Genomic DNA, 27,112 nt, shown 5'->3' with positions numbered 1-27,112 from the left:
TTACTCCTTTTATGAGCCTATTCTAGCCAGCACTATCAAAAAATTTATAAGTTATTTAAATATTTAGGCACACATGTATTCTATTATAACTATACTACAATTCATTTGAAAATTATCCTGATAGACGTTGTCCCCGATTGTCATTACTACAAAGAATTCTGCAATTTTGCACATCTCTCCTGGTAAAATTGGGAGATTTTCAGAAGACAAACAGAATGATGATTCATTACAAAATTAACTTGGTGGATTGCAATTACCTTTTTCTCTTTTAAATAAAATGAAATAGAAGGGAATACAATAGGATAGAGAATACATCACAATAAAGTACTTCAGAAGTAGTAAGGTAAAGGATTGTTTTGAAAAAGTATTGTTAATTTTTCCCTATGTATGTGCATGTATACGAATATAGCACACTGTAGTGAAATATCTATTTCAAACTATTTTATGTACACCTAAGTTTGAAAACCATCTATGTTAAGTGGAATTGCTAGAATAAACTGTATTCTCAACTTCACAAGATAGTAGCAAAGTGTCAATCACAATTTAGATGTATATCGGCAGTATATGAGATTCCTATTTTCTCTAAATCCCCACAATTGACTGGCATTATCCTATTTACCTTAAGCCAATCTAAACAGGATGAAATGGCATCCTGTGGTTTGGGCATCTATTTGCCTTATTACTAGTGAGCATGAACATCTTTTCATGTTTTTACTGGCCAGTTGGGTTTCCTATCTTTTCAACTGTGTGTGTCTATATCTTTTGATCAAATAGGATTATAGTTGTTGGCCTTATTTCTTTGACTTGTACATTATATTATATGTGTGTGTGTCTCTACATATATATAGAAACATGTATATACTTACATAAAAATTGTGGTGGTTTTTGTTGAATAGAAGTTTTAGAAGTTTAATGCAACATAATTCACCAAATTTATCCTCTCTGGACTGAACTTTTCTGTGTTTTCTACGAGAAAATTTCTCTTGTCTTATGTTGCATAAAAATAGTTTTAAATTTTTTTCACACGTCATTATCTAGAATGTATTTGTATATGGTGTGAGATAGAGCTCTAATTTTATGTTTTTAACCAATGGACAGAAGCACTAGTATAGTTACCACTTTAGAATGTATTAAGATAAATTCCACATCAGATACAAATACAGGCAACAAATTTTAAATTCAATTCTTGTCTTTGGCTATTCGTAATAAAAACTGGAAACAATATCTAACAAAAGGAACAGATACAGTTTTTATTCATAATTAAATACCCTACAGCATTGAAAATTAGTTAAGCCCACACCTATGCCAAGGACATACCTCACAAATATAAAAATTGATAAAGAAAAATTTTAAAGGGATTGGCTGTCCTTTCCTCCCCAACACAGCCAAATTTTTTGAAAATAATATGATCTTTTTCCTTGATCATTTAAGTCTCAAACAAATTGAGACTTGTTTCCATTACATCAGAGAAAGAGAGAGCTTTCACTAACATAAAGTAGCCAATATTGCAAAATCCAGTGGCTTTCAGTCTTCCATCTTCCATTCACTTTGTGTCTATTGACCATGATCTCTTTCTTAAATAGCTCTCATTTCTTGGCTGTTGTGGACATTCCTCCAGTTTTCCTTCTACTTCTCTGTCCAAAGAAGAATGGTCTCTGTCTGGTCATCGCGTTTTAGAGTTACTCAAAACTTGATCCTAGGCTTTTATTCTCACTTTTATACTTCCTATTGTTTTTAAGATTTTATTTTTAAGTAATCTTGATACCCATTGTTGGGCTCAAACTCTCAACCCCGAGATCAAGAGTCTCATGCTCCACCAACTGAGCCAGCCAGGCACCCCTCCGTCCGTGTAGGCTTTTTTGATCCACCCTTGGCTTCAGCTCGCACCTATATGCAAGCCTTACAAACAGCTCCAAATCCTTATATGTAACTCCAACCTTAACACAACCACTTGAGACACAAACTGAATTATGTTTAAAACCAAACTCACGATATCCCCCGTGAACCCTGTTTAGGTAGTAACCCTCCTACCTCCTTAGTGTTTACAGTCTCAGGGGATGGCACCACCTTGCACTCAGGTACACAACAGAACCAGCAGTCATTCTTTACAACTTTTCCCTGTATAGCCACATATTACTTTTTGATTTTGCTTTTTTCAAAATGCAAATCTGAACATCTCTCCCCTTGTGTAAAACCCTTCAGGGCCTCTCTCCCATCCTAATCAAGACTAGAAGCCTTAATATGATTAACAAGGTGTTACAGGGACTGGCCTCTGCCTCCCTTTCTAGCCTTGCCTCATGACACTCCCCCTTGCTTTAAGGCATCTCGCCACATTGGTCTTTTTCATTTAAGTGGCCTATGCTTCCTACTGTTATAGACCTCTGCATAATTCGCACTTCCAACCCACCCTCCATCCTCTCTCACTCCATTGTTTCATGACATCTGCTTGCATTTTCAAGCATTACTTCCTCGGGGACTATGCAGTCCAAACCAAAACCCAAAACCAGTACTTCAGTTTGTTAGTACATAGCTATGTCCTTTATGATTTCAATTAATGTCTGTCTCTATCACTTAACCATAATTCCATGACAGCAAGACAGTTTCTCCAGCACTCATTTGCTTAGTAAAGACTCAAATGTTTGCTGAATAAATTATTTAGGATTATCATTTCAAATATGCATGTAATATGCACTATAGCCACTAGAGGCTGCCTTGCTTCTGTTTTTAGTCCTCCAAAAAACAGGAACTATGAAGATTCAGGATACTTAAAAAAACAAAACAAAATAAAACAAAACACCAAACTTTTATGCTTAAGTCACTTACTATACATAAAATGGCAGTGATTCCAAAATATCATCCTTTACATACTACCTATTTTATTATTGCCCAGCACATGTATATTAAATAACATTATTACTTAATATTTCTCTTTAAAGAGAATAACATTTTATTCAGATTTATTGAAAAAGAAAACTCTGTCATCGTTGAATCATTTGGAAACCTCTCAAAATAAATGAATAGCTACAAAAAATTTTAAAACACCTATATATCCATGTTCCAATAAAAGTGATTTAGCTTATTCCTGTGGAATATTTACCATGCATTGAAAAACCATTAAAAAATTAGCCATTTCTAAAACTTTAATCAACCCAAAATTTGCATTTAAAATGTTATTTGTGGTTATTTTAAGACTATTAAAGTCAAAAATTATTTTTAAGCCCTAAAATATTTGAACTGTTTAAAAGAAAAAACAATATTTAACATTTCATTGCTAAGATACAAGCTTCGATGACTGTCCTCATTATTCAATGAAACTTTAGCCGTAAAGACCTACACTAATGCAAATTTTGCTAAGTAGAAAATTTCCCAACCACATTCATAATAAATTATCGTAAGTAGCGATCAGCAATTATTAATATTCTGGTTTGTGCCACTTCTTAAACATTTTTATTGATAATTAAACCTTTGTGTATTGCGGAAAAGAAAAGTACTTACTGAGAAGATGGCCAGTTGATGTGTTGTGGTCTTGAAAGGTCATATAAACAAGTCCATGATTACAGGTTGTGAAGAAGAATCAGGAAACTACAGCTTTGTATAGGAAGTCAATCATGGAAGCAATTCTACATCCAACTTCTTACAGCTCTCTGAGAAGACATATTTTAAATCTGTTTTCAAGTTACATTTTGGAAATCAGACCCTAAATTAAAGATATTCCCTTTGCACCCTACTGACTTGTTTTTTTTCCAGCTTTAGCTACTAAATAGTTGATATTTGTTTTATTTTTTAAAACCTCTCAAATATTTTCAATATATACTAATATTGCACGAATTGTAAACTGACTATAGTAACAACATTTATGGTGTACTAGGTACCAAGCACTGAGACAAGCACATTCCTAATTGTGTACTTTCATTACCCCCTTGACAGATAGATGTTAAGGGAGACTGAGAGAAGCTAAGTAATTTTTTTAAGGTCTCGCAGCAAATAATAGGTAGAACTGGGATGTAAACTCTGGGCTCTCCTACATAATAAGCAAAAGCCTCTTCAGGGACCCTAAGTGCAGGAGATTCAAAAAACTCCATTACAGGGATGGAAATACTGTATGTAAATAATCCATTTCCAATCATGCCCTTTCCGTGCCAATCACTAGTCCCTCCCATTCCTCCATTCCAGAAATTGATTCCCTTTCAATCTCTCTGGAAAATTCAATTACAGTAAATATCAGCAATACTTTGTGCTAATAAATAGTAACAGGATACAGCATTAGCTATTTTGATACTATTTTCCTAAGATCGGGGATCTTTTTTTCATATTTTTCTACAATATATAGCACAGAAAAATATTTAGAATTTGAACATCAGCAGCTAACGTTCTATAAAAAAATATTTTGAGGGGCGCCTGGGTGGCTCAGTCGGTTAAGCGTCCGACTTCGGCTCAGGTCATGATCTCGCAGTCCGTGAGTTCGAGCCCCGCGTCGGGCTCTGTGCTGACGGCTCAGAGCCTGGAGCCTGTTTCAGATTCTGTGTCTCCCTCTCTCTGACCCTCCCCCGTTCATGCTCTGTCTCTCTCTGTCTCAAAAATAAAGGTTAAAAAAAAATTTTTTTTAAATAAATAAATAAATAAAAAATATTTTGAATTCCTAAGTACTAACAGTGTCAAAAAAAACTTCTAGCAAAAACAAAAGAAAAAAACCCCAAAGCCTCATTCAAATGAAAATCTTAGTTTACTGAGTCTGGGTAAACTGAAAGCCGACACTTAACTGTTGGCATACTTTTACACGTAAACCAATAACCTGACCTATGGTTATATAAGAATGCTCTATTTTTATTTTTCCACAGGAGATACTTTTCTACTTCCATGTAACGTGTAACTTGCCTGATAACACAATTACTGCCACCTATTTATTTTGGTGCTTACAGGGAGCTATACAGACAGAGAGGAAATTTAAAACCTTGCAAAAGCCGCAATCTATGGGTGAAGAAAATAGAAGCTCTTAGGAATAGCGTTCCAATGCTGTTGACTGGAAACTAACATCCCTTTACCACTCGCACGGTGATCAGGGAATGACATAGAAGATAAACGTGGAACTTCCAAACTTAGTATACTCTAGGTGCTAACATTTGATAAAGGAAATTAAAAGTGTCCAAAGCATCCAAGCTTTAAAATAATCACGTTCCACGGTCAATACCTTATTTCCAGCCTAAATGGCCAAGTCAGAAAGACTGCAAGGCATAGCGGGAGAAGAATGGCTTTGGACATAAGAAAACTGACTTTAAAGTTCCTCGGAATACTTCCTAGTGGAGTTGACTTGACCAAGCCATTGAACGTTTCTAGACTTCAGTTTACTTAGCTCTCTGCTGATGGGGCTGCATTTGTGCAAACTGTGTTTTAAATCCTAAGTGCTCATTGAGCCCCTCAGAGCTTGTTACACAAGCCGAGGCTTTAAGAATATTTATCCACAGATCCAAGGAAATCCAAAACCCAGAGTTCTACAGTCCAGTTACTTTCTCCACCTCCCACACCCCACCCTTTTGTGGCACCAACTCGGTGGCCAGAAGGCGGTCTTCCAGAAGTTCCAGCAGCCGGTGCTGTGGCCAGGCCTCCAGAGCGGGCAGTCACTTGGCTGGGAAAGGAAGAGAAAGGATGTCAAATTCTAACAACTGCCCTGGGCACCTGCTACACGTGCGAGGGCAATGTCACCACCTGGCAGCAAACAACAGCAACAATAAAGTGAGAAGTATTACGGAAGCAGCGTGTCCGCAGGCGTGAGGCCAGTTTTGGTGCCACCACGCCTCTGCGCTCTGGTCCCCGGGCTTACCTGGGGCTTAGCCTGGTTACGCGTAATCTCGGGAATGAGGCCTCTTCCGCGCAAAGGCAGGAGCCAGCTCTCCTGCAGAGTTACCCTCTGCCCCCTGAAAAGACAGCCAAGAGAACGTTCCTAAGCCACCGTCATAACTGCCCCTCAACCGCGGAACGCCCCCGAAACCTACCTGCCCAGGGGCTGCTCTCGCGATAATTCTAGGGCCCGTCCTTCGTAACTCCAGTCCCTCCCTCCTCCTCTGGCCAATCAAACAGGAGTGTGGGCGGAGTTTTGCCTTTGAGTTGGGAGCGGGCCTTTCAATCTTTGCTCTCTGGCGTTAGAACGGGCGGGGCTGGGGCGGGGCTGGGGCGGGGCGAGGGGCAGGACATGCACTCTTTCTCGCGAGACTGAAGACCAGGAAGACGCCTGCAGAGCCCGGCTGCTGGTGCAGCAGTGGCTGAGGCAGCGGGTGCTGCTGCATCCGGACCTCCTGCCTCAGAGTCTCCTCCTAGTCTCCGGGTGGGGAGGTGGGACGTGGCCAGGCCAAGGTTGTGGTAGTGCGCAGTGCCCGCTGCGGCTTAGGGGGAATTGAGGCTGAGGCCTGTCAGAGCCAGTCAGGGAGGCGCCCACAGTCCTGACAGGATAAGATGGCGGCGATGGCGCCTGGAGGTGGTGGCAGTGGTGGCGGCGGTGTGAATCCATTCCTCAGCGATTCGGACGAGGACGACGACGAGGTAGCGGCGACCGAGGAGCGGCGGGCAGGACTTCGGCTGGGTTCCGGGAGCGGCCTAGATCCTGGCTCTGCGGACTCGCTGTCGCCCCAGGATCCCGTGGCCTTAGGGAGCAGTGCGCGGCCAGGGCTCCCTGGGGAGGTGTCGGCGGCTGCGGTGGCACTGGGGGGCTGTGGGGAGACCCCTGCCCGCTTGTCCATTGACGCGATCGCGGCTCAGCTGTTGCGCGATCAATACTTGCTGACCGCTCTGGAGCTGCACACCGAGCTGTTAGAGAGTGGCCGCGAACTGCCTCGGCTGCGCGACTACTTCTCCAATCCAGGCAACTTCGAGAGGCAGAGTGGGACCCCGCCGGGGATGGGGGCGCCGGGGATCCCTGGAGCAGCTGGCATTGGAGGCGCAGGAGGTCGGGAACCGAGTACGACGTCTGGCGGGGGACAGCTCAGTAAGTGAACGCAGCCTGTGTCTCTGGCGAGGTGGTTGAGATTGTCGTGCAGGTAGTGAGCATTAGAAACGTTGTAGAGAGAGAGCTGGAAAGGGTGGGAGGGAGTCTTTGCGGTGGAAGCAAAAGGATCTGGCGGCGACTCTTCTCTCTTGTGTGCCTCCAACCTTGGGCTGGTCTTGCATTTGCTCCTGGGTTCCCCTGTTGGCGTCGGTCTCTAAAATATCCAGTTTCCAGTTCACTGGCTGTTACGGGGCTACAGAAGGCTCCCTTGCAAACTGGCTTATCGCCTTAGTCATTTTTTTCCTTTTCCTCTAATCTCCTGAATCACCACTACCAGGAAACTGTGTTTCTTAAATTGCGCGCAGTAAGTCTTTGACTCAAAGTCAAGCGAGAGCAAGGAATGGGAAATGTTCTCTCCGCAAAGTCAGATCCTCCAAAGACCCTTTGTGTTTGGAATGGCCTTCGCACTCAAAAATTGGATTTCCTGCCGCACAAAATGTGTTCTGTTTAACTAAGTCCATTCAATTCCATTTCGATGCCTTAATTTCAGTAGTTTCCAAAATTGCGAGAAATCTAAAGAGCAGGGCGGTGGAGTTCTGCCTGTAGTCTATCTCGTGATGCCACCACCTCGCAGGCTTCTTTTTCTCTGCATAACGTAGGAATTTACCTTTTTACCAAGTTATAAAAATTCTTAGCACGATAAAGTAATTGTTTACCCCATCTGGCGTATATTTATAAGTGTTTCTTACGGCTTGAAAACCTACTTTCGAGGATGTATTCTGCATTACCAGTATCCTCTTCCGGCAGGCAACTTAGATTTTCCCTTACTAATGGTGTGAGAAGTTTTAGTGTGTCAGATGAGGCCAACTGGAATTTACTAAGAAAGGTTAAATGTACGATTTTTAAACTGCAGCGCAATTGATTGTTTTGTCTCTCCCTTCGCATGGTGCCAGAGAATTCTGTTGCCAAATCTAGACATGGTGCAAGTGCAAAGGGTGCATTTTCCATCAAGGTAAATCCCAGGCAGATTTCTCTCTTTGATACGAAATTTTCTCAGTAGGTACAACTTCCTTACTCAGTATGTAGGATAATCTTCTTTTCAGGAAAAGCTGTTCTCGTTGCCGGCCGGCCTAAATGTCTTCTTTGTAAATGCTTCCCCCTCCACCCCCCCATGTTTAGTTAGTTGCTTGTGTCTTTTTTTTCCCCCCTCAGTGGCTTGTTTCATTGTACTACTTGCATATGTAAACTGTGGTCTTTAATTGTTTTGTATTTGGTTTGTTGACAGCATCATTTTTCTCCGTTAGATAGGTACTTCTTGAGGGACCTCTTTATACTCTTCACACTTTGTATAGTCCCTAGCCTATTGTTGAACGTAACTTAATTACATCTGCTGTTTTTCTACTCTGTTAATATAATGAAATAGGTTATTCTTTGTGACTTCGTTCTAGTTGAAAGAATTTCTTAGCCTACCTTATTGCAGCTTGATATCACTGTTACTAGTGAAAATTTCTCTTTAAAACTTTCTGTATATAGAAATAGTTATATTTAGGGGGGCCGGAGTGGCTCAATCAGTGGAGCATCTGACTTCGGCTTAGGTCATGATCTCATGGTTCGTGGGTTCGAGCCAGACATCGGGCTCCTTGCTGTCAGAGCAGAGTCTGCTTCGGAGCCTCTGTCCCCCTCTCTCTCTGCTCCTCCCCTGCTCACGCTCTCTCTCTCTCTCTCTCAAAAATGAATAAACACTTAAAAAAAAAGTTGTATTTTTGATTTAAACTCTAAGTCGTATTTTCAAGTGAATACAAAGGACATGAACAAAAAAGAAAAAAGTAAAAATTATCAGTAATCTCACCAATGATATTTGCCTTTCCTGTCTTTTCCATTCATATATATTAAAAAACTAACATTGGATTAAATTATTTTGTATAGCTTTATGTTATTTGACAGGCACTTTTTTATCATCAACTTTGATGTAAGACGGCATACAACAAAATGCACCTATTTTAAAGTGTATAGTTTGATGAGTTTTGAAAAACTAATCACTATTGCAATTAAAATATAGAACATTTTTATCATCCTCAGAATTTCTTCATATTTCTTTGCATTATATCCCCAGTCCCACCTTTAGACCTCCACTGATCACTGTGTAACAATTTTGCAGCCTGGGCACTATGAAAATTTTGGGCCTGATAATTCTAGAATGTTTAACAGGATCTATCCACACTAGATGCCTGTAGCAACCATTCCTACTCCACCTCTCAAGTTGTGACAACCAAAATGTCTCCAACATTGTCCAGGGAATGGGAGGCCAAAATTCCCCAGATTAGGAACCACTTCTATACATAAGTTTTGCCGGCTCTAAAATTTCATATAAATGGAATCATGGAGCGCATATATTCTTTCCTGTATGGTTTCTTTTTGCATAAACACATATTTTCATTTCATTTGGATAATACCTAAGAATACAATTGTTGGGTCATATAGTTACTATATACTTAAGTTTATAAGAAGCTGTCAAACTGTTTTCCAAAGTGGTTGTACCATTTAGAATTCCCATCACCAGTGTATGAGAGGTCCACATCCCCTAAACACTATTTTCAGGCTTTTTATTCAACTTCTTCTATGAGAGATTGGTGGTATCACGTATGTTGTGTTGTTTTTTTTTTTTTCTTTTTCCCCAAATGTTTATTTATTTATTTTTGAGAGAGAGAGCAGGGGAGGGGCAGAAGGAGAGAGAGAATCCCAAGCAGGCTCCTGGTGTCAGCACAGACATGGGGCTGGAGCCCAGGAACCTTGAGATCATGACCTGAGCTGAAATCAAGAGTTGATCGCTTAACCAACTGAGCCACCCAGGTGCCCCTCATTGTGGTTTTAATTTTTGTTTCCCTGAGAACTAGTGATGCTGAACTCCCTTTTCCTGAGCTTTTTGCCATTAGTATATTTTCTTTTGTGGGAAATGTCTGTTCATGTCTTTAACTGAATTTTTAAATTAGGTTTTATATATTCTGGACCCAAGTCCTTCATTAATATGTGTTTTGCAAATACTTTTCCCAGTATGGTTTGCATGTCATTTTTTAAATTTCTTCCAAGTCCAGTTAATCAAGTTTTTTCTTTAATGATTCATGTTTTTTGTGTCCTAATGAGAAATATTTGCCAATCCCAAAGTTGCAGAAATTTTCTCCTACATTTTCTTCTAGAAGTTTTATGGTTTTAGCTTTTGCATTTAGGTCTGTGATGGCAGGACTGCACTTCAATTAAGGTTATAAAAAAAAGAACTATTTCTTAAATATTCTTTCTATAAATGTGCAAACATAGCACAAGCTTTAGTACAGTTTAAATACAAATGCGTTGTATATATCAAAATATCAGTGCCTATAAATTTCTTAATCTAGTTAGAAAATAGATAAATGCTTAAGTAAGTCTGTAAGACTGTGCTTAGTACCATGTTTTGAAGATTTTGACTAAGCTCTGGAATGCACAAATTATATTTTAGGAATTCAGAGGATAAGTGTTCCTTTAGGATTGGACTACTGCCTGTTTTTAAAGATCCCCTATGTTCAAGTTTAGTGTGTTGATTATTGCTAACTGGATTATGATTTTATAAAGCTCAATAAGAATGTTTTGGTTGATTATACAGTGTAAAAATTGATAGTTTGGATTATCTAAAACATTAAGTTATTTTTATTTCTTTTTTGTATATATTTTGATTGATATATATCAATCTGAAAATTTATCATACTTTGGAATATTAAATATGTAACCAAAAGTAGTTTCTTTCATTGATGTCTAAAAACAGTTTAATTTTGCAAGATTTACTGAATTATTTACCTAGAAGTCTGTTGACCTTAGGTAAATATTATAGTATGATAGTGCTTTTAAAATACTTAAAGAAGTCTTCATACTGTATTTAATCTTTTTTTCTTGACTAAAAGAGTAATCCATGTTTGTAAAACATTCAAATGGTAGAAGAATTTTATGGTTTGAACAGACACACAACATTTATATTTTTTCTCTGTATTTTTGCCAATTGGGCCAGAATAAACTTCCATTTAGTAATTGTTTTGCTTTTCAATTAGATTGCAAGATAAAAATTATGGCAATGTCATTGATTTACACTGAGCAGATTGTAGTATCTTTGCCAGAAGAATGCTGGTTCCACTTTGAAGTTTTAGAGCACTGATCGAAATCGGACTGTAATTTCAGAGATGAGCCCAACTTTTTTTTTTATTTAGTAGAGACAGTAGGTGATCAGATGGAGAAGACAAATGACTTAATGCCTGTCAGTAATGGATTTCTTTTATTCTGTATTTACCATGTCTTCAGGGTTTTTTTTAAATTTTTTCAAAATGTTCATTTTTGAGAGAGAGAGAGAGATAGAGTGCTAGTAGGGGAGGGGCGAGGGAGGGAGCCACAGAATCCGAAGCAGGCTTCAGGCTCCGAGCCGTCAGCACAGAGCCCGACCCAGGGCTCAAACCCACAAACCACGAGATCATGACCTGACCTGAAGTTGGACTCCCAACCGACTGAGCCACCCAGGCACCCTACCATGTCTTCAAGTTTTTATAAGGTAGCTTGTCAAGAGGCAGTCATTTATGATTGTGATAATTTCACTTGTGAGTCTACAGCTCTCTTGAGTCATTTTCCTCCTTTTCAAAGTTTTCTGTTTCATGATCCTACCTGTCTTTTCTCAGAATTCTCAGAGTGCATATCTCACTGTGTTCAGTATTCCTTTTTCAGTATCACCAATGCTAAGCTGTCATGACAGTCTTCCAACATTCCCATCTTTTTCACTTTACAAAGTACTTCCTCCCTCGTTAGGTTGAAACTGGGTTTAGTGCTTCCTCTGGCTTCTGAGAGAAAATATCAGTAAATATTGCTAAAATATTTCCAAACTGTTTCAATAAAATAATTTATTAGTTTCACTGCTTTTAGCGAATGAGACTTTCCACTATTGTCTAGACCATATACGTTCCTAAATTTATCTGTTGTATAACTGGCATTTTTCTTGCCAATGCCTTTCTTGTATCAAAAGTAGTCATGTAGTCTCACTGGCTAGCACGGTGACTTGAATATAGTTGCTATTCAATATCTTATGTTCATCAATATATTTATTAAATTGTATAATCAGTTAGGATTGTGGGAATCCAAAAGATGTTTAATGCAGGTCCTTGAGCTTATGTTCTTGGTGAAAAGGCAGCAGGACTAACACATGAAAAAGCTATAGAACAGTGACACAAATAATAGTGTAAACATTCAGATATAGAAAAATTATTGCTGATTGTGATGATGAAATGGTATTTGTGGAGAAAGTGGAATTTTGAATAAATAGTAACTTTATTATTTGTCCATATTTAGACTCTCTATCATGAGTGAGGAAAAGGAAAAGGAAGTGAGGGTAAAGGAAAGATAATATTTATTTTATATTTTGCCTTATTTAAAACATCTGGGACCATGCTTACCATTATCTGGCTCTCCACTAAATAAAGTGATTCCATTTGGGTACTTGTAAAAATGCAGTATGATATTTCAAGCCATTGTGGTATTTGGGCTGAAAGGAAACAAGATAGGGATTTTAATCAGAGAAAGCAGACCTTATTTCTGTCAGAAATTGAAATTATACTTTCTGTTTTTCAAAAAGAAAGTTAGTGATCTTCAGAATGTATGTGTTTTTTTTTTTTAACTTGATTGGAAAAAAACCTAGAATTAATGTAATTTTCATTTTGCTTAGTATTTTTAGGTCAAAAACTAAGTTTGGTTAATTTGTTTTTATATGGCTTTAAAAATTTTTTTCTTAAATGTTTGTTTATTTTTGAGAGAAAGCGAGAGACAGAGTGTGAGCAGGGGAGGGGCAGAGAGAGAGGGAGACACAGAATCGGAAGCAGGCTCCAGGCTCCGAGCTGTCAGCACAGACCTTGATGCGGGCTTGGACTCACAAACCACGAGATCATGACCTGAGCCGAAGTTGGCTGAGCCACCCACGTGCCCCATTTTTGTATGGCTTTTAACTATGCTTCTCTCCCTCGTGTTTTTTGTTTTTTTTTTTTTAACGTTTATTCATTTTTTAGAGACAGAGAGAGACAGAGCATGACTGGGGAGGGGCAGAGAGAGAGGGAGACACAGAATCTGAAGCAGCTTCCAGGCTCTGAGCTGTCATCACAGAGCCGGACGCGGGGCTTGAACTCAAGAACCAGGAGATCATGACCTGAGCTGAAGTTGGACGCTCAACCGACTGAGCCACCCAGGCGCCCCTCCCCCATGATTTTTTGATGAAAAACATTTACCTTGGTCTAAAAATTACAAATACCGAGAAAGGTCTTAAATATTAACGGCTTATTTTTACTGGCTTCTACCTATAAGTACTGAGATTTGATGATAAATTATGGTTTCTAAGTTATTTATACTAAAAATATGCTGTTGATGTTTAAGTAAATAGTGTTTTGCTATTTGTCCGTATTTTGAACTCTGTGCCTCTTTGATTTGAGGAGATTTACATTAGTTTTATTTTGTTTTGTTTGGAGTAAGTTATTTCTTCATACATGTCTGGCACTTGTCTACTTTTTTGTTACTTTATATTGAATATCATCTATTATTTGAAATTGCAAAATAACTGTAAAAAAATCATTTTTTGCTCACAAACTATTGGTACCTGTGTACCAGTTTATCTATTCTTAATCTCCTGTTGCCATTTGTGACCTTGAGGATCAATGTTGTTTGGAAAGGAAATCTTCAGAATCAGTTCATAATTCTTATTATAGTGTCGATACAGATCTCTTTTAAGATATATTTAGCATGTGTCAAGTGAAGAAAACTATTTTATACCAAAGTTTTTTACTGCATTGCACGGGGTGTCTTGTAAATATTCTGTGCGTGTGTATGGAAGTAGAATTACCATTAGAAAAGGACCTAGCAGGGCACCTGTGTGGCTCTGTCAGTTGAGCTTCTGACTCTGGATTTTGGTTCAGGTCCTGATCTCCTGGTCGGTGGGGTCAAGCCCTGCCCTGCGTCAGTCTCTGGCTGGCAGCGTGGAGCCTTTTGGGATTCTCTCTCTGCAGCACACCCTCTTCCCCTTCCCCTGCCTCTCTCTCAAAATAAATAAACATTAAAAAAAAAAAAAGGAAAAGAAAAGGACCTAGCAACAGTCTTAAAGTTTCTAATTTTTCTCGGGGCGCCTGGGTGGCGCAGTCGGTTAGGCGTCCGACTTCAGCCAGGTCACGATCTCGCGGTCCATGAGTTCGAGCCCCGCGTCCGGCTCTGGGCTGATGGCTCAGAGCCTGGAGCCTGTTTCTGATTCTGTGTGTCTCCCTCTCTTTCTGCCCCTCCCCCGTTCATGCTCTGTCTCTCTCTGTCCCAAAAATAAATAAACGTTGAAAAAAAAAAAAAAGTTTCTAATTTTTCTTAAAGACTTACTTTACCATCATGGTGAAAATTGAAAAAAAAAATTTAAGTTTCTTTATTTATTTTTGAGAGAGAGAGTGTGTGTGTACAGGGAAGGGAAGAGAGAGAGAGGGAGAGAGAGAATCCCAAGCAGGCTCTGCGGACACTGGACTCGATCTCACGAGAACAGTGAGATCATGACATGAGCCAAAATCAAGAGTCACATGCTTAACCAACTGAGCCACCTACGTGCCCCAAGAATTAAAACTTTTTTGTTTTTTGTTTTTTTTTTTGTCAGAGATGGATGTGTAAGGAGAGTTAACCAAAGAATGTAAGGTGGAATGATGAGAATTACGAATGTATCACCAAAATCTCTAGTCCATTTTATCAGTGTTCTTAAGGATGAATATTTGCATTTTGTGCCCTTTAGTACGTCATAATAGTAAGAATACTGATTTTTGTCTACTAAACTTTTATTTATTTTTAATGTTTATTTATTTTTGAGAGAGAGAGACAGAGTGTGAGAGGGGGAAGGACAGAGAGAGAGGGAGAGGGAAACAGAATCTGAAGCAGGCTTCAGGCTCCGAGCTGTCAACACAGACCCCGACACAGGGCTCGAAATCACAAACTGGGAGATCATAACCTGAGTTGAAGTTGGACGCTCAACTGACTGAGCCATCCGGGTGCCCCATCTCCTAAACCTTTAAATAAGAGGTCCGTATCAAAAAGGTAGCCTGTATTGATAGGTAATTTTTGAATCTATGGTCTCACTGGACTCTTCCCAACAAGTTTTTTCTACAAGCAATATTCTCTTCTGATTGTAATTTTGATAAAAATATGTGTGACACGAAGGCTGGAACATAAAATATGGACTCATGCACTGTTGGTTTGATACTCTGGAAAGTAACTTGGCAATATCGATCACTTTGTAAAAAAACATATTCTTTAATCTCCAGTTCTACTTCTGTAATTTATTATAGACATATATGTTTATTTGCATTAAAACAATTGAACCGTCATTTTTTAAATATCATTTATAGGTAAAAGTATTAAAGATTTAGAAAACCCTAAATATCAACAGTAAAGATTGGTTAATTAAAACAGAATAGTCTATATGTGCTAATGTGGAATGATCACCAAGTTCTATTATAAATTGAATAAATTAATAACAAGTGTATATGTTTCCATTTATGTACAAAAAAGATATTTGCATATGCCTAGCATAATTTAAAAGGATACATACAAACAATGGAGTATTGGAAATCAAAAAGAATGAAATCTTGCCATTTGCAACTACGGAGATGGAACTAGAGGGTATTATGCTAAGCAAAATTAGTCAGAGAAAGACAAAAATCATATGACTTCACTCATATGAGGAATTTAAGATACAGAACAAATGAACATAAGGGAAGGGAAGCAAAAATAATATAAAAACAGGGAGGGGGACAAAACATAAAAGACTCTTAAATATAGATAACAAACAGGGTTGCTGGACGGGTTTGGGGAGGGGTAGTGGTCTAAATGAGTAAGGGGCATTAAGGAATCTACTCTTGAAATCATTGTTGCACCATATGCTAACTAACTTGGGTGTAAATTAAACAATACATAAATTTTAAAAAGCAACAACAAAAAACAAAAATAGAGTCTATACAAAAAAAAAAGGATACATACAAAAGAGGCTAAACAATGATTGGTATTTCAGAGGAGGATTGCCAATTGGGAGATGGGCACAGGTCCTTACCTTTCCTTGTGTGCCCTGTTATATTTTCCCACAAATCATGTAGTTAGTGGCAGGACGAGGATTCCAACCCAGATCACTAACTTCAAAGCCTACACTCCTTTCATTACAAACAACTGCTGTTTTATGTCTGCTTTAAAATAGCTCAGCAGGAGTTCTTAGGTCATTTTAGTGTATGATTGGGCAACATAGCTTAATTCATTCAGAGTATATCTTATTAACTCCATCAGAATAGCCACCCTCCTTAATGCAGAAAGCAGGTCAGATAGTATAAAATTGACCATTTAAAAAACGGTCAAAGTGACAAACCGTAGCACCACACACTAAGGCAAAGGTGAATACTCTGCCTAAAGCATCAGTTAATTTCATCAAGAGGTCCATGTTACAGAGTGCTTCACTTAATCTATATCAGGACCTGCATACCCTACATGTGATTGTAGGATATCCAGGTTGTAGACCAGGATCAGCTGAGCCTCACATTAGAGCCAAATATGGTCACTAATGCTTCTGAATGAATGAAATAATCTTACAAGGGCGAATTCATTTATACTCTCTTTTTCAGTCTTGACGTTTTGCTGCATGGTTACATCTCAAGTTTCTGGTGTAGTCACAGAGCATGACTAAGCCTCAAAGAAGAGAAGACCACAATGGAAGTCATGGGTGTAGCTTTCTTCCCAGCAATCAGAAATGATGTGCATTTGTTTTTGTAACCAGTTGGTCCTGTTGTAGGTGGATAAGATTGCTCACTCAAGGTAGTGTCATCATATTTTCTGTTATTTCTCACCCTCTCAGTTCTGTGCTTGTGTGCTGCCTTAGTTAAGGCCTTTAGCTCACATCTGGACCATCATTTTTAACCTTCTAACTGGTTCATGTGCCCTTAATCTCTTCTTCCATCATTATTCTTACTTGATCTTAAAAGCTATTTATTTATGCCACTCCAGCTGAAACCTTTTAAAATTGCTTCCTCCTGTCTAAAGCAACTTTTTCCAAACATTTTTTTATTAGCAAAATTGTATATTACAGAAAAAAAGAATTTGCAAACCTGTTTGGGAATTTACAAATCTATCTAGGAATTTTAATATTTTCCCATTCTTTTGCATAGTATATGATAAAAGTGATTTTAAAATATTTTGTTATGGATATATATAATAAAGTTCCTCCTAATATTTTGTTTCTTTCTGCCTTTTCAACCATGCTGTCCATATACAAAACTTTTATTGTACTCCCATTGTTTACTCAGTGTCCCTTAAATGTAATTTTTATATATGTATGTATGTATGTGTGTATATATATTTTTTATTTTATAGCTCAGCCTGGAGCATGTCTTTTTTTTTTTAATGTTTACTTATTTATTTTGAGAGAGAGAGAGAAAGAGAGCATGCTTACATGACAGCAGGGGAGGGGCAGAGAGATAGGGAGAGAGAGAGAATCCCAAGCAGGCTCCGCACTGTCAGTGCAGAGCCCGACCAAGGGCTTGATCTCACAACTATGAGATTGTGACCTGAGCCAAAATCAAGAGTTGAACACTTGAACTAACTGGGCCACATAGGTGCCCTCTAATAAACTCTTAATAGTGAATTTTTGGGGTGTTAGTTTTAGCTGACTAGGTTTTTTTTTTTAATTTCTTTTAATGTTTATTTATTTTTGAGAGAGAGAGACAGAATGAGAGCAGGAGAGGGAGACACAGAATCTGAAGCAGGTTCCAGACTCTGAACTGTCAGCACAGAGGCCGACGCGGGGCTCAAACTCAGACTGCGAGATCAGGACCTGAGCTGAAGTCAGACACTTAACCGACTGAGCCACCCAGGCGCCCCTCGCTGACTAGGTTTTTTTTCTTTTAAGATGTTAGTTGGAGTTTATGCCTCATATCTGTGTCTTCTTTCATACCTGGAACCAAAGCCTAAAGTAGGCAATTTATAAATGTTTATTTTACACGAGTATTGAAAGGAGACCATGTTTTGTCTTTGTGTCACCAGCGCCTAACACCATGCCGGGCAAAAAGCTTTGAATAAATGTGCAATATGTGCTAAAGAAATGACCTTTAGGTAGATAGTAGTATCCTCTAAATTTGTGAGTTTAGCATATTCCTTGTGAGAATTAGCCTTTCCCTCTGTAGCCTATTCCCTCAGCTTTGCCTGAGCAAAGCCCAGTCAAGTGTGATCTTTCTGAGGCCATTCACATTATCAAGCCCAGCTTACCTGGAGCCTGGGAGATCTGAACCTCCGTGCCCTGAGTTACTATTCAAGAGAACTTAATGGTTTAGAGCTCAGGCCTCCACATCGGAGAGCTTGACTTTATTACATTTCTGCTCTGCCGCTTGCTAGCTGTGCGACTCTGCGTTGTTTGTTTCCTCTACTGTAAGAGGCAGATGGCGGTGACTCCTCTTGTGGAGGGGCTGTTTGTTATAAGGTTAAAGAAGGTTACACGCGGAAAGTGTCTGGCACAGCATCTGGCATAGAACAAGTGGTCAGAACATGTTAAAAAATGCAATAATAATAATTTTTTAATGTTTATTTATTTTGAGTGAGAGCACGCGCACATGTGCAAGCTGGGGGGGGGGGGGGGACACAGAGAGAAGGAGAGAGAGATTCCTAATCAGGTTCCACACTGTCTGCACAGAGCCCGGTGTGGGCTCTCGCATAAACTGTGAGATCGTGACCTGAGCTGAAGTTAGGAGTAGGATGCTTAACTGACTGAACCACTTAACTGCCCCCAAAATATAATAATTATTGATAATAGTTATTAATACCCCTCCTTTTTGCCTGACAACCGTTCATAGGGCAAAATCCTCCAGCACTATAGAAGTTTTAACTTAAATAGTTTGTTATAAAGTTTCTGCATTTAAGTCTTTTCTTAAGGTTTAGTCTTGTGACTTTGAAGCCTAGCCCATTGTGGAATCTTGTGACAAAGAGAAAAAGACAGCTGACTACAATCTGGGAGACTTGATTTCTACTCCTGCCTTACAGATTAATTCATTGAATCTTTAACATACAGTGATCTGATTGTATCATTGTTATCTATATACATGACTTAATTCCAGTGACTTACAAGCCTATTTAAGGCAAGGACCAACTCTTAACCAAATTTATATTCCCCACTGAGGATTATTAAATACTGAATGAATACATAGTTCTGTGTTCTCATCTGTGAAAATGTGGGGGTTGGACTATCTCTAATATTCTAGTTTTCAAATATTTTGAACGTAGGGGTCAGTGAAATGAGCCCCAGCATTGGAGAAAAATTGAGGATCAGAAAATATAAATGTAAGTTTTGTCCTTGCCAGATCTGTAAGATCCATACTTAATTTAAGTGGTTAACATATTAAAATGTTTATATACAACCTCAGGTTTAAGGATAATTTATTATTTTTCTTTATATTGAATTTCTATAGTTTATATTTCTTTGTTATTTACTATGACATAGATTTATTTAGGCGTGGTTCAGTAAACCACCTTTACAGAAAGAATTCAAATATAAAGCTAATTGTTTGGTAATACTTTTCTCCCTATCCTTTCATTATGAATTGGGTACTTTCATGACTTTTTAATTATCAAATGCTCACATTATAAAAAGTATTAAATTGGGGCGCCTGGGTGGCGCAGTCGGTTAAGCGTCCGACTTCAGCCAGGTCACGATCTCGCGGTCCGTGAGTTCAAGCCCCGCATCAGGCTCTGGGCTGATGGCTCGGAGCCTGGAGCCTGTTTCCGATTCTGTGTCTCCCTCTCTCTCTGCCCCTCCCCCGTTCATGCTCTGTCTCTCTCTGTCCCAAAAATAAATAAATGTTGAAAAAAAAAAAATTTAAAATAAAAAAAAAAAAAGTATTAAATGCCTTTGGGGGTAAAATACCAAAATACCAACAAAACTAGATGGTACAAAGAAGAGTATATAGTGAAAATTTTTAATTCTTTTTTTTTTATGTTTATTTATTTTTGAGAGACAGAGAGACAGAGCATGAGCGAGGGAGGGGCAGAGAGAGAGGGAGACACAGAATCGGAAGCAGGCTCCAGGCTCTGAGCTGTCAGCACAGCTGACAGAGCTGTTGCTTAACCGACTGAGCCACCCAGTGCCCCTAATTACAGTTAGTTTTTAAAGTACTATGTAGGGGCGCCTGGGTGGCGCAGTCGGGTAAGCGTCCGACTTCAGCCAGGTCACGATCTTGCGGTCCGTGAGTTCGAGCCCCGCGTCGGGCTCTGGGCTGATGGCTCAGAGCCTGGAGCCTGTTTCCGATTCTGTGTCTCCCTCTCTCTCTGCCCCTCCCCCGTTCATGCTCTGTCTCTCTCTGTCCCAAAAATAAATAAACGTTGAAAAAAAAAAAAATTTAAAGTACTATGTAATTTCCATAAAAGATACCTTTTCAGTTTTTCGAACTGTTGTAAAAGTATATCCTGCCAATAGTGCTAAAATATTAAAATAAATATATGTGAGACTTTCATATGTGATTTATGAAATTAATCTGCACGCTTTATAGTCACACTGTGTATAATGAATTTAGTTCTCAGACTTAATTTGAAACCTACATACAGGTTTTACCGGTTTGCCAACTATGATGAAACTTCTGAGCCATTCAGTTTCTTGAGTTATAAAGTGAATTATTAAGAAGTTACATAACCCTAGAATTTGAAGAAACGCTTTGTGGCATACTCCATATTAGAATATGATAGCTTCTTTCTTAATAAAAGAGGTTAAAAGTTTCAAACTCTTTCTCTTTTAATAGTATTTAGAAAGGCACTTACCTTGGAAAAGAATTGTGGCTGAATCTAAAGAAGCATGTTTCTCTTAAGCCTATAGTATTACCTGTTATTAGTCTGAAAATCCAAAGTACTTTTACAACATTTGTTATAGGTTATTTCAGTCAAAATTGAAATTATTTTCTTCATTAGTAGTTTTTTTTTCTGAAATAGAACAAATTTAAGTGAATTAGGAGATTTTTACTTTTGTGACATCTTAGTTATTATTTAGACAGGTGTCAGATATTTTTTTTTTTTTGAAAACATAAAGTTGTGGTTGGCTTGGACTAAAAAAACATTTAGAAAATATTTTTCAATGGCCATAATAATGCCAACTTGAAAACTGTGTGTATGTTTGCTTTCCCCAAGGACTTTCCCATTATACAGAGGAGTTCTTTGAAAATTGCAGAGAAATACTAACAGTATAATGGAGAAATAATGTATGGTGGTTAAACAGCTCTAACCTAGGTCTGTATGTATGATTAAACATAATATGAAGAGGAAAAGAAAGACATACTTAGAAAATGAACATTAGATGAATTCTTAACATTAAAAAAATACTAATCTGAAATCAACAACCAACAGCATTCTTTTTTTTTTTTTTAAGTTTATTCATTATTTTGAGAGAGAAAGAGCAGGGGAGGGGCAGAGAGAGAGAGGGAGAGAGAGAATCCCAAGCAGGCTCCATGCTATCATCATGGAGCCTGATGCAGGGCTTGAAGCACGAACCTTAAAGTCATGACCAAAGCTGAAACCAAGAGTCAGATGCTTAAGCAACTAAGCCACCCAGGCACCCCACAACCAACATTGTCCTTGGCATTCCATGAAAATCAGGAATAAGACAGTGAGGACTGATGTCACAATACCAGAATATTGGTTGATAAACGTTCATCCTATTGGGTATACATGCTTTATACATAATACACATGTTGGAGAGATCAGAATGAGGAGCTAAGATGTGACTAAGAGTGGAGGATATAGTGCTCAAGTGGAGTTTCTGGTTAGGGCAGTAATGGCCAGATAAACTAATACCAGAAAATCTAGATGTTAGATACATGGTCAAAGAATGTGAATAGAAAATTTGCACACACACTTAAAGTAGATGGCTAATATATTTTTTCAAAGAGTGTTCATGGTCACCAGGAACCAGAGATGCATAATTAAGGAAGGTATACTTTTATGGTATGTTAAATTGGTGAGATTAAAAATAATAATACCAAGCATTGCCATTACTACAGATAGAATTTAGATTGCTGTATATACTTATTTTGGAAAGCAGTTTAAGAAATATGTATCAATAGCCTCCATGGTAAAGCAAATTCTCACCATATAAGCTTTAATTTCAAACAGTAGAGGGAAAACATTAAAAGAAAAAAATTTTTTTTGTCATTTAAGACAATAATAGCTATTTTCTAGTGTTACAACTCTAATATTAAAATCTAGGAGTCAGTGGATCCTAGCAGTGTTTAACAAATTTTATTATTTTTACTTTTTTTTACTTTCTTTGTCTCATATCTAGATATTTCTCAACCCTCTGTTCATCCAAAAATCCATCCTATTTTTTTATGCTTTTCAAATTAAGCTGCAGATAACAGTATACTTTCCTCTAAATACTTTAATATGCATGTCATTAATAAGAGCTCAATATCTAGAATTATTTTTCTTTCAAGGTAAGATATAAAGACAATAAGATATAGAAGTCTTTTTTTTTTTTTTTAATGTTTATTTGTTTCTGAGACAGAGAGAGACAGAGCATGAGCAGGGGAGGGGCAGAGAGAGAAGGAGACAACAGAATCCGAAGCAGGCTCCAGGCTCTGAGCTGTCAGCGCAGAGACCAATGCAGGGCTTGAACTCACAAACCATGAGATCATGACCTGAGCCAAAGTTGGTCACTCAACCGACTGAGCCACCCAGGTGCCCCAAGATATAGAAGTCTTAAGTGTACCATTTGATGAGTTTCAACCAAAGAATACACCTGTTATAACCCAAACTCCTGCCTATATATACATTACTTTCACCCCCGAAAGGTTCTCTCATGCTCCTTCCCAGGTAGCACCCCACTCCAAGAACCACTGTTATGATTTTTTTCTGCCATAAATTACTATTGCCTGTCCTAAAACTCCACTTAAACGAAATTTTACAGTATGTACTCTTGTGTAAGGCTTCTTTCATTCAGCATAAAGCACTGAGGTTCATGTTGTTGTACATACCACTAGTCGTTTTTTGGTTGCTGAGTAGTGTTCCTGAGTACAACTCATTTTTAATGTGAACTTTTTTTTTTTTCGAGTATTTTTTTCAACGTTTATTTATTTTTGGGACAGAGAGAGACACAGCATGAACGGGGGAGGGGCAGAGAGAGAGGGAGACACAGAATCGGAAACAGGCTCCAGGCTCTGAGCCATCAGCCCAGAGCCTGACGCGGGGCTCGAACTCACGGACCGTGAGATCGTGACCTGGCTGAAGTCGGACGCTTAACCGACTGCGCCACCCAGGCGCCCCAATGTGAACTTTTTTTAAGTAATCTCTCCACCCAGCATGGGGCTCGAACTCATGACCCCGAGATCAAGAGTAGCATACTCTACCAACTGAGCCAGCCAGGTGCCCTTTCAAGGTGAACTTTGGACACTTCTGTGTTTACTATTGCTGTTATTTCTTGGCTCATGCATAAAATTATGCTGTAATGAGGGATACTGTAATATTTTGGGTTTTTTGTCATTTTTGTTTATGCTGTGTTGAAACTTAAATTAATAGCAAGTTATTATTTATCAGGTATAATTAAATTATAAGGAAATTAAATGCTTCTCTGGATACAAACACAGTGTTCTAAGAAGAGTGCTACATATAGAATTTTACTTAGTTCACCTTAATAGGAATTTAAAGGTAAGGTACATTGATAATGACCTAGCTGTATTTGAAGAGTGAAATCATTTCAATCATTGCCATGTACTGATTGGTTTAAAAGAAGATGATGAGGGGGTGCCTGCCTGGCTGGCTCAGTTGAAGAGCATGTGACTCTTGATATTGGGGTTGTAAGTTTGAGCCCACATAGGATATAGAGATTATTTTAACAAAAACATTTTTTTTAAATGGGGGCACCCTAGGTGGGGTCCAAATCTATGTTTCTATAATTTGCATTGAGTCGTCCATATTGTGCTTTCTCAACACAGCTGGTCTATTTCCTTACATCAATATAAATAGTAAGTACTGTGTAAAGCGGCTCATTTTAATAAAAGACAACCTAGCCTCTAGTTTTTCCCTTTTTTGCATTAGCCAGATAGGTCACCCTTAGTAAGTATCAGCTTTGATTTCTTCACTTAAGTGAGAATGTTTATATAGTGTTCTCTGTTTAGGGATACTTACAAATCTGGTGAAAGCTAAGGACTCTCCCCCACCACTACCGTGCACTTAAAACACAGAACCTGTGAGGCTCCTCTGTTCACCTTCTGTATGTCGTATTATAAATTCAATAAATGAAGTCTGTAGGAGTCATTTTGTTTTCTCTTTTTTACTTAAACCCACATCGTTGTATTAGCAGGACATGTGGTTCTACATTAAAAACATAAACTGAATCTGATCACTTCTCACATTTCCGCTGCCACTTTTCCGGCTTAAATCTGATTATCTCTTACCTGCATGACTGTAATAGCCTCTTTTTAAAATTTTCATTTTATCGTTTTTTAAGTTTTCATTTAAATTCCAGTGAACATGCAGTTAATACTAGTTTCAGGTGTAGACTTTAGTGATTCGTCACTTCCATACAACACCCAGTGCCCATCACAAGTGAGCTCCGCTCCTTAATCCCCATCACCTGTTTAACCCATCCCCTCTGGTAACCATCAGTTTGTTCAACAGAAAACATCTGTTTCTTGGTTTGCTTCTCTCTCTCTCACTTTTTTTTCCCTTTGCTCGTTTGTTATGTTTCTTAAATTCCGCGTATGAGTGAAATCGTATGGTATTTGCCTTTCTCTGACTTACTTCACTTAGCATAATACTCTCTGGCTTAATTGCTGTATCTACAAACCACTTTTGCATATGGCATATATAAGCCAAATATATGAGCCAAAATGATTTTCTAAGAATTGTATGCTTTGTTGTTTCTCTTTGTATTTGAAATAAAATTCAGACTGTTTACAGTGGGTTTCAGATTGTTTACACTAGCCTCTGTTGTTCCTGACTCAGATCTGTCTGAAACTCTTATACCTCATTCTCACCTCCTCAGAAGGGCTTTCTCTGAGCACACTAATATTACACCCCAACCTGCAACTACCTACTCTTCTGGCCTTGTCTTCTTTTATTTTCTTTATGCCATTTTGATTCTTGGAATTAATCAATTGATTGATTGATTGATTGATTGATTGATTTTTTACTTAATGTTCTCGTCTCCACTGTAGACTTTTCTCTAAGAATGGGGACCTTGTCAGTTTTGCTGACTCAGAATCCCTTGCACTTAAGATGGTGCCTGACAGATAGTAATAGGGTGTGAAGGGTGTTCAAGCGTTAAGTGCAGTTCACTAAGCCTTTACCTAATTGGAATATTTGAGTCTCTCATTTCTTTTTATTGTTTCCTAAACAGCAATATATTTTTATAATAAAGGCCCCAACACTTGCAAAATCCTACAGTGTCTTCAGAGTAGGAAAGCTAGGCAGTTGTGTACTATCTTGGAAACAGTAGAAAGCTGAGCTAGTGTTTACTAAGGAGGAACCGCCTGCCTTGAAAAGCTTCTTTGAAAAACCAGTTTTGGGGCGCCTGGGTGGCGCAGTCGGTTAAGTGTCCGACTTCAGCCAGGTCACGATCTCGCGGTCCGTGAGTTCGAGGCCCGCGTCAGGCTCTGGGCTGATGGCTCAGAGCCTGGAGCCTGTTTCCGATTCTGTGTCTCCCTCTCTCTCTGCCCCTCCCCCGCTCATGCTCTGTCTCTCTCTGTCCCAAAAATAAATAAACGTTGAAAAAAAAAATTAAAAAAAACAAAACAAAACAAAAAACAAACAACAACAAAAAAACAACTACATCACAGAGATCTAATAAGAGTTGAGATATTTTTGTATAAATTAATTTTTCCTTTCCTGTCGTTGTACTTTTCTGCATCGTACTTGATCTTTTGGCATACTATGTCTTTCTTCTGTCTTTTTCGCTGGTTATGTACCCAGAATCGACAACAGTACCTGGCACAGATTATGGTGCTTCGTACGTGTTTGGTGGATGAATAAATGATGGAACATTAAAACCACCCTTAGTATGGGAATCATATAAACACAGGCCTCAGGCCATATTTGGCTCAGGCCTTGGCTGGCCAACCGCTGTTCTAACACATTATTTCTTTTAACAAATGAATGCTTTTAAGTTATAGAAAATAGGGAAAGCAGTTCTTTTCAAAATGTGTTCTGAGTAACATTACCTCCTTGTGGTAATACATAGATACTCAAAAAAGGAATGTGTTGGATAAATGATTTGGGGAAATGCTATCTTATTTTGCTTTACCTCACGACTTTTATGATTCTTTGATACACTGATGCGCTCTATAAAACCTGAGGTTACACACATACACACCTGTATATTTGTTTCTTTCTTTTTTTAAAACTCTTCTTAGGAGCATCTTGAGGCACAAGGACCTTTGGTGAAAAATATTTAGGGAACTGATTAAGTTTACTTGCCTTCATTTGAGAAGGATATTTTTGTTGAATACAGAATTTGAATTGCATTTTTTCTCATTGCGACTCCAGAGTTGTTCCTTTTTTTAAATTAATAGTTTTATGTAGGCAGAATTTATCTTAAAATTCACCCATTTGGAGTGTATGATTCAGTTGTTTTTAGTATATTTATAGAGTTGTGCAGCCATCTAATCTAAATTTAGATCATATTCATCACCCCAAAAAGAAATTTCTCACCCGTTATCACACATCCTATTCACCTCCATCCTCCAGCCCTAGGAAATTACTTAATCTACTTTCTACCTCTATAGTGTTGCCTATTTTGTTCATTTCTTACATGTAATATGTGGCTATTTTGTGACTGGCTTCTTTCACTTAGCATACATTCAAGCTTCATCATGTTGTAACATGTATCAGTATTTCAGTCCTTTCTGTTGCTGAGTAACAGTCAGTCCTATGGGTGTATATGCTACATTTTATTTCTCCATTCATCAATTAATAGGTGTTTTGTTCTTTCCACTTTTTTTGCCGTTGTGCATAATGCTGCTGTGAACAATCATATACAAGATTTTGTGTGGACATACGTTTGCATTTGTTTTGGATGGAAAAGGAATTGCCTTGGGTCATCTGGTACCTTCCAGTGTTTAGCCTTTT

At 38.4% G+C, this 27,112-nt stretch overlaps 2 protein-coding genes across 14 annotated transcripts in view; one reads left to right on the top strand and one right to left on the bottom strand.

Annotated features, from left to right (window-relative positions):
* Positions 1–6,262, bottom strand: part of PIGN (phosphatidylinositol glycan anchor biosynthesis class N) — a 105,665-nt gene extending 99,403 nt beyond the window's left edge. For 3 of the 5 annotated variants that reach the window (XR_006963309.1, XM_047086388.1, XM_047086389.1), the window contains exons 1-3: positions 5,819–5,940; positions 5,545–5,623; positions 3,496–3,644 (exon numbers count right to left, since the gene is read on the bottom strand). The gene's annotated coding sequence lies outside the window, so the exon portion shown is untranslated. Of the gene's footprint in view, positions 1–3,495; positions 3,645–5,544; positions 5,624–5,818; positions 5,941–5,990 lie in introns of those variants that run through there. The other 2 variants (XM_047086386.1, XM_047086387.1) reach the window with 2 other exon arrangements.
* Positions 6,263–6,293: 31 nt separating this feature from the next.
* Positions 6,294–27,112, top strand: part of RELCH (RAB11 binding and LisH domain, coiled-coil and HEAT repeat containing) — a 115,960-nt gene continuing 95,141 nt past the window's right edge. For 5 of the 9 annotated variants that reach the window (XM_047086383.1, XM_047086381.1, XM_047086379.1 and 2 more), the window contains exon 1: positions 6,301–6,976. In XM_047086383.1, the coding sequence (XP_046942339.1) occupies positions 6,448–6,976 (529 nt within the window). In that variant the 5' untranslated portion in view covers positions 6,301–6,447. Of the gene's footprint in view, positions 6,977–27,112 lie in introns of all 9 variants that reach the window. The other 4 variants (XR_006963308.1, XM_047086385.1, XM_047086384.1 and 1 more) reach the window with 3 other exon arrangements.

This window comes from Lynx rufus, unplaced genomic scaffold (assembly GCF_022079265.1).
Source record: "Lynx rufus isolate CCGP_SWC_20201006 ecotype Redwood Valley unplaced genomic scaffold, mLynRuf1.p SCAF_20, whole genome shotgun sequence".
Classification (NCBI taxonomy): Eukaryota; Metazoa; Chordata; class Mammalia; order Carnivora; family Felidae; genus Lynx; species Lynx rufus.
This window is presented reverse-complemented; position numbering and strand designations above follow the sequence as displayed.